At 40.6% G+C, this 12,932-nt stretch overlaps 1 protein-coding gene across 1 annotated transcript in view; it reads left to right on the plus strand.

Annotated features, from left to right (window-relative positions):
• Positions 1-9,693, plus strand: part of LOC128741307 (putative uncharacterized protein DDB_G0277255) — a 224,431-nt gene extending 214,738 nt beyond the window's left edge. Inside the window, exons 6-9 of the mRNA XM_053837035.1 lie at positions 6,194-6,887; positions 7,353-7,605; positions 7,667-8,106; positions 8,691-9,693. Of these exons, the coding sequence (XP_053693010.1) occupies positions 6,194-6,887; positions 7,353-7,605; positions 7,667-8,106; positions 8,691-8,797 (1,494 nt within the window). The 3' untranslated portion in view covers positions 8,798-9,693. The remainder of the gene's footprint in view (positions 1-6,193; positions 6,888-7,352; positions 7,606-7,666; positions 8,107-8,690) is intronic.
• Positions 9,694-12,932: the final 3,239 nt, after the last annotated feature.

The raw sequence follows: 12,932 nt of genomic DNA on the forward strand, positions 1-12,932 counted from the left end.
CTAAGAAAAACAAGACATACACACTTTGAACCTTATTTTATTAATATTTTTTTGAAACGATAGTTCTTTTACAATTGAGGAAGGGACGGTAGAAGAAAGTAATGAAAATTTGTAGAGTGAACGAGAAAGAGCGGAATGGTGAGAGAAAAAGGGTGGGGGGAAGGGGGTTGTTAGTAGCTACGCTTAACAAGTACAACCGTTTCAAAAATATTAATTTATATGCCAGACCGCATTTCAAGGTCAAGACTAAAACACGAGGATGGTCTACCTTATTTTATATTACCCCCCCAATTTACCTCTATTTATGTGCATGCATTTTCCTAGGTTTACTGACTCGTAGAAGTTATCCCTTAGTTGAGTCCGAACGAGTGGTCTCCCAATTCTATCTGTCCATATCTTTTCTTTCTATCCCATTCGACCAACTGTGATTCAACCACTCGAGTTTCGGTCATTTGTAATTCCATTAGATCTACTATGCCATTTGTGATTTTGTCCCATTGAGTTTCGGTCATTCGTGATTCAGCCATTTGTGTTTCGGTCATGCCCTATATGCAAAACTTTTTAAACTGAGTCGATTGGACCTTTTGCAAGTTGATGGCAGATTTCCTAACTTTCATTATGCCTACTATATAGTATACCTTCCGCACCTTATACGTATCATCCATTATCGTCCATCATGGCTATCGTCTATTATGCCTATCCAGCGGCGGACCGGACCTTTCAGATTAGGGGCCCCATTTTCCAATATTCTCATGACAGCAAATGTCTAATAAATATCTATGTCATCGGTAGACGAACAGATTAGATTGATTGAAGATTGTGTCCGAGTGTTGATATCCGCTCGGTTTATTACGCCCGGTAGCACTATGCTGAATATACTCATAAGACATAATTGATTGGCATAGCCCCCTTTGGGATTCGAATAAACACGGCAATCCTCTCAAAATCAGTACACAGTACTGCTTATTGATCCACGTAGCTCTGATAAGTTCGATTAGCTTTACGAAAAAGTTGTCCTCGTCCATGATTTTTCATAGCTTTTTACGGTCGATGGTATCATACGCAGCTTCGAAATTATAGGAAAAATTGTGCGTGTAAACTCATATTCACGGACTTTTTTGTCGACCGATAGCCACAGCCTGAATATTGAGTTCGCCACTGATCATCCTTCAACGAAATAATTTGGTGACAGTCGGCGAAAAATAATCGAATCGAACGATCAACAACCCAACGCTTCTGTATGGAACGCAAAATACAACCAATAAAAAGGCCACTTTGTAGGCGGTATTGAGAACGGTTATTGCACGATTTCTCTTACCAGTCCTTAGAAATCTCATATTCAATTCATACAATACACCTGGATTGACCCAGCAAACATTTTCGCACGTATATCAAAGTAACAAATATGATATATGTACCGATATATATCTACAAAAATCGCATTCGATGCACGAAACCAGCATATGCGTACTGTTTTGGAGGCGATATACGTACTGCAAATTATATGAAAACAATTCACATTCATAAGTATTTGTGTACGATGAAATCCGACTAAACATGATTAGTTCCATAATGTTATACAATTCTGTGACGAAAATCGTATGTGAATCAGTTACTATCATTTTGTACGAATAAATGTAAACTAGGGTGAGCTTTATTAAGCTTTATGTACGATTTCGAGTTTGTTTAGCGATATTTAAGATGATTTTCACACATTATTATACGATTTGTGGTTTGCTGGGGATGCAACATACTGGATTACCTACGAATGGCCGAAACACAAATGGCCGAATCACGAATGGCCGAAACACAAATGGCCGAAATAACGAATGGCATAATATACCAAATGGCCGAATCACGAATGGCCGAATCACAAAAGGCCGAATCACGAATGGCCGAATCACAAATGACCGAAACACGAATGGCCGAATGTCATATTCGACCAAAAATATTCATAGCTTTCAACCTGCGTAAACGTTGGGTACATGCTGTCCTTACTCGCTGCCGCTCGTTCGGACTTAACTAAGGGATAATCCCTAATAGACAGTAAACCTAGGAAAATGCATGCACCTAAATAGTAGTGGTTTCTGCAGGGGGGCTGCCCCCCCGCAGTGGCCGGCGCTTCCGACGGCGGGTCACCGGCGCACACTCGCGGCCTACGGCCGTCTCGCCCTGAATCATCTAGGAAACATTTGCTACTAACACGGTAAATACGTCTCGCACCTTATAATGAAGATGTATTTATAATTAAGAAATATGAGATAAAAACCAGGTAAAAACAAGTTTATTACCCTATCACTAAAGCGACCGAAATATTTCATTCAATATCCCGCCGTGTCCATCTTTGTTGACCGCACATAGCAAAGTCAACAGTTGTGTCCACCGTTGTTGAACACGGTTTGCTTTCCGCACGGTAGTTGGTAGTTGTCCTGTGAAAAATGAGTGCATCCGGCGATTACATCGGCTGGTTTCAACGATGAAGAAAGTGCACCTGTCGTCAAAATTGTGTTGTCGCAGAGAGGAAAACCGATGCTTTCCATTGATGGGGTACTATTCAATAAAAACAAGCAGGTAATGTACGCAACTATTGTTGGTTTCCATCACCTGTCATTGACCAGGATCATCACAGAGCTGCGGGTGAAGCAAAAGGCGATAGAGAGGAACATCCTTAGAATTCTTTAAGGGGATGCTCCGAATTCGCGCCGAGAAATAGACGAAAAAATCTACTCGAAATGTGTTAATGCTCACAAAATGAGCAGCAAACATTTTGTTGACGCAGTTGCGGTTTTATTAAGCGCTAAACAAAGGCGTTCGTAAAGCATGTTTTGTTTGTTTAATAGTAGTAGTTTGTTTTTTGTTTGATTAAAGTTATTTGTTAACTACTTGCCAATTCATGGTTTTTTATTGAGTAGTTATTTAGGCATTCCGAAAAATTTCGGCCTTTCGTGATTCGGCCATTCGTGACTCGGCCTTTCATGATTCGGCCTTTCGTGATTCGGCCATTCGTGATTCGGCCTTCTGTGACTGTTATTGAAATTCGGCCATTTGGATTTCGGCCATTCGTGATTCGGCCATTTGTGTTTCGGCCATTCGGTACCAGCCCAACATACTGCTCATTCTCTGCTGTTTCTAGTACAGATGAAACGAGCTCAGCATTGCCCACTTAAAACCTACGATTCGAGCGAATCACTTGCGTTCGTGTTCGTATTGTTCTCTACATTTATTCACTCTCGACAATAGTGAATGAAATCAAATGTGAACCATTCATTTATTTTGAACTGCCGACAACGGCAAATGAAATTACAATAAACGTAAACATTGCTCCGAAGTTTTAGTTAATTTGCTTCAGCCAGGTTTTAGTTGATTTTACAGAGCAGGCAGTTTTAAAATCCAAACTTCGAGATTTAAAATATCAGTCAAGAGCAGGAAATTAGCTAACAGGTTAGTCGAGCAATCATTCAGCACTGCAATTCATGAGTGAATTGTTTTGAAGAGTAGAAAACTGAGAAAGACAAACACTGTCAGCAGTTCAGTAGTCATGTCCATGGGCTACCAGGGAGAAAAACTGCGTTTTATATTCGCCTTCATGCAGGGTTGTCAATTTTTTCGAGTAGTGGCTGTGCATCCTGTGGCTAAATTTTAAATTTCCCTGTGGGTAAATTTTAAATTTGCAATAACTCGAGAACGGCTGGGTTTAAGAAAAAAGTTTATATGTGTAAATTTGTAAAAAAAAATTTTCTAAAAATACACTTAATTTCCTACAACTTTTTCTTTAACACCATTTTAATCAAATAAGTAGTTTTCAAGATATGATGTTTTGAAAAAAGTAGGGTATTGTCGTTATCGTCGGGCCACTGTTATGGTCGGGCCATCACGATTTTACAGTTTTAGTAACTCATGATATCTATGCTACAACCATTGTAAAACTTCTTACTGTGATAGCTAACTTTTCACACTATTGTGAGTTTCAGTCGTGTATTCAAAACACCCGTACTGAATTCAGTGACTAAATCTTACAAAAAAAGTTTTCCAAGCGCAATGAATTTTTCTCCAACAAATGATTCATGAAATGAAATTATCGAGATAAATTTGGAAAATGCATGAAGTGTGTTGTGCTGCACACGAAGACTATAGAAAAAGCCCCTCCAGTAAGGAGTTTGGGAAGGCTAAGGTTAAATACTAGAAAAGCGCTATTTGTAAAGGTCGAGCCACTTGAGTAGCCATAGTTGGGCCACCATAATTTTAAACGCAGAAGCGCAATAATCGCTAGAGAATGTCTGTCTGTCTGTCATATGATGAAATAAAGCAAAATTAATACGATAAAAACCTAGATTTTTGTTGTTTTTTTTTTCATTATAGTTGTACACTACGGAAAAGGCGATTGGAGCAATATTGATTTTACAAGATCGCCAAAATTTCGCAAAAATGCAATTAAAAATAGCATATTTGTACCTATATGAGCCGTTCTTCACGGAATTCATTCTTTTAATGTCTCTATATAGAATTTCAATTCGTATGTCTTAGATTTTCTGCGGTGGCCCAACCTGTACAACATGGCCCGACATTGACAACATTTTTGGTCTTCACGTAAATGACTATAACTTTTTTATTTTTCAAGCAATCTTCTCAAAACTTTCCGGAAATATACCTTATTCTTAGATCTACGCAACGATGTATTTAGATTTCCAAAATTCCTTTTGAAACGTAACTTATGGGAAATTCCAAAACGTGGCCCAACCACGACGACATTCCCCTAATCTCATTTCTAAATACGCCCTTTTACTCTTGACGAAAAAAATCAAAATTTGTGGAAAATAAGTTCTTGTGTAGTACCCACCACATCAGGAAAATTTCATTCCAATCAAAAATGGCTTTTTTTAGCGTTTTGAGCTGAAAATGCTCAATACTGGTAGCTGATCCTGCATCACAAATTTTTCAATTACAATTGCATTTTCAAATATTTGGTATTATTTTCCGAATTTTTGCTAATAAAATTTTAAAAAATAAAAAATTCGCCAATTCAATAAAAAAAATTTCTACAAACGTTTTAACATTAGAGAGAAAATGCAAAACCAAAGGCAGATTTTTTGTTATTTTGTTAAAAAATAATTCTGCAATACTAAATTTATTCGAAAAAAGCGGAAACTTCGAATTTCTGTTTTCCGGGAATATTCGCGACTATTTTTTTTATTTTTACGAATTTCTAACCATAAATCTTGAGAAAAAAATCAGCAATTTTAATAACCCGCTAAGTACGCTAGTATCTGATGTTTCTTTTCATTTCCTTTTCTGAGTCTCTGAAGTCCAAAAAGCGTGGTGAGAAATTGAATTTTATGACACCATTGAACAGAACGGGAAGGGGGCTCGCAAAAATACATAAATTTCATGAGTTTATGTAGTTTTTTTTAGTTCTGCCGTTACGACTAGAAGTTTTTTTGTTTTCTAAATTGATCGAATATTTTTTAACTATCCAACCGCCATTTTTTCCATTTGCCTGATGCATGATTTGAACCCCGGGGTCGGTGAAACAAGCTTGCAAACCACAGAAAACGGTTTAATTTGTCAACGAAATAAATGACACATAATTACTGGCGAAATTCCCGCAAGCTCTTTCTCGCATTCGGGCGGGATGATCCGGCGGTGGTATCGTATAAATTGGGATAGAATTGTAATTCGAACGTACGCGTATGCCGCTGAGCTTAGCAATAAATTCATTAATTAGCTGTGCGTCACCCAACAACGAAGAAATAACAAATCGCACCGGATGGGCGAGCGTGTTTGAATCGAAATCCGTCGCTGATAAATGCTCGTTGCGTTGGTCAGACGATAGTGTTGTTCCATCGGGTGAGGACATTTCCTGGCTAGTCGAAGCTTCACCCAAGTGAAGTGGGGATGGAACGGAAACAGCCAACATTCCTGCAATGAAATTAATGGTAGGCAGTTGATTGGAAGTCTTGTTCATCGGAAAACAATACAGTTGTTTAATTGTAAGCTATCAATAAAGGAGTTGTTAATTGAAACCTGTTCGTCTGATAAACGATTTTCAACGGAAAAATGAGGTCGATTAGGTTATCTAATGTAGCATTATCTAACCAATTAGTTTGGGCAGAATTTTTCGTGCAATGTTATTTGTTGCTCTAGTGAATTTTTGAGTTTTTTACTCAACATTCTTTTTTCGAATTTTATTCCTCAGATCAAATTGGTAGATGTTGAAAAGGTGGAGTGGATGAACCGCAAGTCGTACAGCGCAATTGGCTTGCTTCTCGGTGCGCGAGAAGGTCGCGTTTTATTGCGCTGCGAGCAGGGCTTGGAGGACTGGTTCGAGCTGTTGGAGGAGTGCACCCTGAGCAGCAAGGAACGACGCCGGGCACTCCGGCTTACGCAAGGACCGCGCTCCCGTGCCTCGCTGGCGGCTCCGGTTTCACACGCTTCACTGCAGAACAACCACCTGGGCCTTGGCGGTACCTACTCGGGAGCAATTGAGGACTGGCTGATGTCCCGGCACCACAAAACCGCCACCAATCTGAACCATTTACACTTCCTGCATTCGGACTCGGTGCCGGATCTGAGCGCCATCAGCGAAAACGGAATGGTGAACGGAATGTTGACGAATCAATCCACCCCGAAGAAGGTGCCGAATGCAAGACACAACCATCTGGGCAATCCCAGCAACGGATACAGTAGTCACAGTGGTAGTATCTATAATGGGTTCCCGTATTCTCCGCTCAAGAAGCTGTCCGATAACTTCATCAACGGAAACAGTACCTACATTATCAACGATGAAGATGAGGAAGTCGAACTGCGCCGCGGAGGTCGTTACCGTGATAATGATGATCTGTACAGACGCCCTCTAGGGCCAACCGGAAACGAAGCCAAGAGACATTCACGTAAGTTTTGATACTTAATGAATTACTTTAGAAGATGATGTACATGTCCCATCCCCGAGGGTCCGGAGTATTATATAAACTTTACTAGCTAAATACTCCCAACGAAAATTATATTACAAATAATCAGAAGCGGTTGGTACGAGACGTCCCCGTTTCTTCTTCCCCTGTTGATTTGGAAATGCATCTGTGTATGAATAATTTATTCACACAAGATTCATTTTATACAATCGTCTTTGCGGTAATACTTCACAGTTGGCCTGGCCGATTTAACATTTATAATATATCTCAGATATATTACAAATGTCAATACAGACAAGAAAATAATTTAGAATATTTCTATGAGTAGAAATAATTAAAATTATTTCCAGGAATCCTTTATTGTGGCTGTGTTGGTATTAATAAGAATAAGAATAAGAATAATTAATTACTTTAGAAGATGACTAATAGCTTTACATTTGGTTCTAGTGCTCGCCGATTTGGACTATTCCGCATGTGATAGTGGTCTCGATACGCCACCCTCAACTCACCGTCCGTCGAGCTGCCGGGACAACATGTACTTGGTGGCCGCCTACAATCACCACAACCAAAGCTTGAATAAGGACAAAACCACGGACACCGGAATCAGCTCGTCGCGCGGAACGCTGGTTTCGCCAGCAAACAGCATCCGTTATGGATTTCTCAACAACAATAATAATAACATGAATAGTTACGGCTCGAGGTAAAGAAAATTGTCGAACTGCTTATGTAAAATAAAACTGATGGTTCCACGTTTCTCACAGGTACAGTGTACAGGAGCAGAAGATTCTTCGAGCTCGTAACCAAGCGGAAGATAATAAAAACTCAATCCGTTCGATCCGGACAGAATTCTTCGAACAGAACAAGTATAACAACAACAGTACGAATAACAATAACGGCGCAACGATTACCAACGGACACCATTTGCACTCGCAGCATCAGGGAACTGTTGGCAGCAATGGAAACATCCACCAGCTGCATCATCAATTACTACACCAGCAGCAGCAACAGCAGCAACAACAACACCAACAACACCAACATCACGTAAATGGGTTGAACAATAATAGCAACGGACATCACTACAATGGTAACAGTATTAATGGTAGTGGCGGCAATGGAAACGGCACGGCGGCACTGCGCGAGCGCTATCAACATCCGGCACTGGCTGCCATCATCAGTGATTCGCAGGGAATGAAGTTTAGAGGTGGGTTAGCATCTTAATTCCGTTCCTTCTATCTACTCAATTGTCCAACTGTGCAACTGTCCAATTGTCCAACTGTCCAATTGTAAAACTGTCCAACTGTTCAACTGTCCAACTGTCCTTCCTTCAGCAACTGTTTTCCAAAGACTTTTCTCCTGAAATTTTTCTATGTTTTTTTTCATGACACGTTTCGATTAAACTTTTCTATGAAAATGTTTCATGAAATCCAAGAAATTTTCCGAGAAACTTCTGTAAAATTTGTATCTAATGTAATTTTTCTCTCGTGAGATTTTTTTTTACTTTTTCCATGAAATTTTTCAATGAAATAGTTCAATAAAAGCAATAAAATTCCTATCAATTCCTGTATAAATTTTTTTTCCATTAAAACCATAAATTTTTTTCCGTGAAATTTTCGTCAATTTTTTTAGACCACGGATAATGTCCGTGGGCCTATAGTGTCGAGAAATCGATAATACTGAAGTTCAACAGTTAGTGAAGTGATCCTGTGTTCCAAATTCCAAAATTTACTTTACCCGTAGGTTTATGTAGGTCAATAATACTATTACTTGTCATTTATATCTCCACAGATCGTTCCTACTCCGACTGTCAGCAAGTGCCCCGCCGGCAGTGGATCACGAACACGCCCAGCCCGAAACGCATTCCATACCTAGGAACTCCACCCACTCGTGTCTAGGATGTCTGATGGACGATGATGATGATTTTAGAATGCTGATTTACAATGATGATTTTAGAAGGCTCTAGGCTCTGCCTAATGTACTAGGCAGGGAACGTTAATTTCAGGTTTGATCAATTAAAGATAAACCCCACGCCTCCCCCGCGCAGGTGTGATCACATTATGTAGACTTGATATCTATTTGTCGTACGAAGCTGCGAAATGCTACGCGTAGAGTTTTAGCACTTTCACTTCCTAGATCTTTAGGCGTGCCGCCTACTTTCATTAGGTATCTAACAGTAGGGCAGAACACATATCAACGAGTGAGTTTGGTTTGGTTAGGCACTGAAGCATTGGAAAAACACTTAGAAATGAGTTTTCGAATGATTGTACCGAGTTGATTGAATTGTAAAAAGCAAAGATGTATTATAAATTTCTACTCGAAGAAAGACCAGCATCGCGGCAAAATTGTTTTTAGGTTTCGAATAATAGCTTACAAATAATGTGGAAAGCCAAATTTAGTTTTCCATTCGATCAATTTTTTTTTTGTTTAGTAATGTCTAAACTAAAGTGAAAGTTTGTTTTGTTATGATATTGGCTCTGGTTGCAAGATCGAATATATTTAGATCAATTAGTAAACGAAACGCTTCAAAAACGTATTTACACTATTGTATTCTCGTTGAGCATAAATTCAAAATGCAGGTACATGCAATGCTACAATTACTAGTAATATATAGTTGCAACTTGCAAGTCCAACATGTGTGAAGAGACAGTTGCGCCGTCTGGCCTCCAGCTACGGCTACATTAGATGCGAGCAACGGAAGCATGTGTTCAATTGATCGCTAATAACCAATTCGTAAGATATTTGGGTTTTTCAGCTGAAGAAATACATTGTAGAACGAAACGTGTTAGTGAATAAAAATAGTATGGAAAAATGAAAATTCAATTAAACATTGAATCAAATATCCGAAATGATTAAAAAAAAGCAAAATAATTGGCCAGAGTTCTGAAGGTTTATTGTTGGCGCATTAAATACATTAAGCAAAACCAATTAAATAGAGATTCGAACATATGACTTGTTAGAATTGAAGAAATTAATCCTCTGTAGTTTACTACACTACCTTTGTATCATCTTGTATCATCTTGTGCATCGAAAACGTCCATGTTTCCGCAAGAAAACTTTCAGATTATCTGCAGAGAACAGTCTGCATCCTTTGGCTATTAAGTGGCAAACTTTGTTGATGAATATGGAGAAAAGCAACACCAGAAAAGTTTCCAGAAGTGTTCGATTCGTGAAACCTATCTTCCACACATAATTGATAGTTCGCGAGATATGGCGCTATCCATTCCGAAAAGCTGGTTGATGCACCTATTTACTAACTTAGTATACTTAGTACCTCAAACTCATCGCCGTCGATCATTATACTACTGCCCAAGCGGCGTCGGTCGGCCTCGGTTCCGCTGACCAGCATGTACTTTGTTTTAGACGTATTTACCTTTAACCCAATCTTCAGTCAACGCCAAAGATGTTTTGCCGGTAATATCCATGCCATCGATCGGCAAAGCAACCGAATTGACTAGATTTGTTAAAGCTCGTGCCCCGCGTGTTGATATCCGCTCGGTTCATAACACTTTGTAACGCTATGCTGAACAGCAGGCATGAGAGACCATCACCTTGACGAAACCCTCTGTGTGATTCGAATGAACTTGACAATCCAACCGAAATCGGAACACGGCACTGTGTACCATCCATCGTAGATTGAATCAGTTTGATGAGCTTCGTGGGGAAGCTGTTGTCGTCCATAGCTCTTTCCAGTCGATGGTATCATATGCGGCTTTGAAATCAATGAACAAATGGTGCGTAGGAGCTCTCTATTCACGGCTCTTTTAGAGGATCTGCCGCAGTGTAAATATTTGATCCGTTGTAGACCGACCTTCGACGAAACCGGCTTGATAAGTTCCCACAAATCTATTCGCAATTGGTAATAGACGGCGGAAAATGATTTGGGACAGCACTTTATAGGCGGCATTGAGAACGGTGATCGCTTGATAGTTCTCACGGTCCAACTTATCGCCCTGTTTATACATCGAGCAAATAATCCCAACTTTCCACTCCTCCTATTCCGTATCCCAAATTCTAACAGATAGCCGGTGCATACAAACGGCCAGCTTCTCTGATCCCATGTTAATAAGCTCAGTTCCGCTGCCATCTTTCCCAACTGATTTATTGTTCTTTAGCTACATGATAGCCGAACTTTTAACTTCGCCTATCGTTGGGGTTGGCACCTCTTCCCCGTTTGTTGCGCCGTCGAAATCGCTTTTCCCGCCGCCATGGTTCTCTGCCTGGGCGCCATTCAGGTGTTCATCGAAGTGCTGCTGCCATCTGTCGGTCACCTCACGATCGTCCTTCAGAATACTGCCATTCTTATCCCGACACATTTCGGCTCGTGCCTTTGCGAGATCCGTTCGGTTTCTGGTAGAACTTTCGCGTTTCCTGAGAACGATGCAGCCGCTTCAACTCTACACAGCAGCGCTTTTTCTCCTGGATTCGCTGCATCTTTTTCTGTTTGTGTCCTTTAACGTTCTAACATGTGGCACTGCGCGTCCTGACCGGCCGCGCAGCGCTCTCCTCATCTATCGTCTTTCTACATTCATCCTCAAACCAATCGTTCCGTTGTTTCCGTGACATATGCCCGATTGGGCACTCCGATACACTGCTGATGGCTGTTTTGATGGTTTTCAAATCTGTCCTCGAGAGTTTTGGACGCATCTTAACCATCACTAGGTAGTAGTCCGATTCAACGGTAGCACTTCGGTAAGATCATACGTCGATAATGTCTGAAAAGTGCCGACTGTCGATCAAGACGTGGTCGATCTGTGGTTCTATCTGATTTGGTGACCTCCACTTGTGTACTGGTGTAGGAGTCTGTGCTGGAAGAAGATACGATACTACGTACGGTCATGTTTGTGGACCTACACGATCGATTTTCGCGATTAAAATTTTATGATTGACTCTATCAAATGCTGATTTCAGATCTTTGAGTTTGTATCAATTTGGGTACATTTACTCGTGCTTACTAGGCAATGCGATGTGAACTGTAGTAGAATTGTAGAAATAGATCCTCCAGGAAAGAAACCGTGCTGATCGCTTGAGATGTAGGATTTGACATTGACTGTTTGCGTCAGTTGCCTACTAACAAGCGTTTCTAGAAGTTTTATTCCAGCACGATGTTTCTCTTTTCTCCTCACTTGCCAATTGCTAACAGCTTGCCTGCTGGATGATGAAAATTTGGTCCGTTGTGGCGTTATGGGGCCTACTATGAAGCCCACTTTTTAGTCTCTGAGAATTCTTGGACAACAACAGCTTGGGTTACAAGATCCCGCAAAATACTTTTCAGCAGCATCCAAACCAATTCCCCTTTTTCCAAGTTGTATAAAACACATCTTCCATTCATTTCCCAGTTGTAATCAGCGCTCAGCTGGTATTTTCTACCGGCGGCCCTGTTAGGCTTCCGCAACCCGATTTCTAACTTATCAAACTTATATATCTATACAAAACTATCAGTTTTCAACCGTTGAAGGTGCACTTTGTCCTCCCACGTTTGGCAGTCACATACAGATCTTACAAACAGAAAGATAGTAGGCAGAGCCAATATTTGGTCCTGAAAAGACTTCATAACAAGACCATTTTATCCTGAAGTCGCTGAAGTGTCTTTTACCTGTCGCTAGGACAGGTTCTCGTCTACAGTCCGGATGTCGTTGGCCGAGCTGTATCACCATGAGACTCTGGCTCTGCCTCCTCTACACTGTCCTTGTGGATTCCAGTCGAGGTGTGTCCGATCCACTTCCCACTACGTTCACCAATTTCTGTTGCTATCGGTTGTTGATAACATCAACGATGGAGTTCATCATTGGATATCCAGTTGTCAGGCCACCACGCAGGAATGATATATCGCAGACACCGATTAATAAATACCAACAGTTTTTGCGTTGTCTCCGCTGAGACGCACCATGTTTCCCAGGCATACAACAATACGGATTTAACGTTTGAGTTTAAAATTCGGATTTTCGTATGTAGAGGGACCTGGTTTTAGCCCCAAATGTTTCACAGACCTGCAAAGGCACCCCTAGCCGTCCTGATCCGTGTGGCTATATC

Source organism: Sabethes cyaneus, chromosome 3, assembly GCF_943734655.1.
Source record: "Sabethes cyaneus chromosome 3, idSabCyanKW18_F2, whole genome shotgun sequence".
Classification (NCBI taxonomy): Eukaryota; Metazoa; Arthropoda; class Insecta; order Diptera; family Culicidae; genus Sabethes; species Sabethes cyaneus.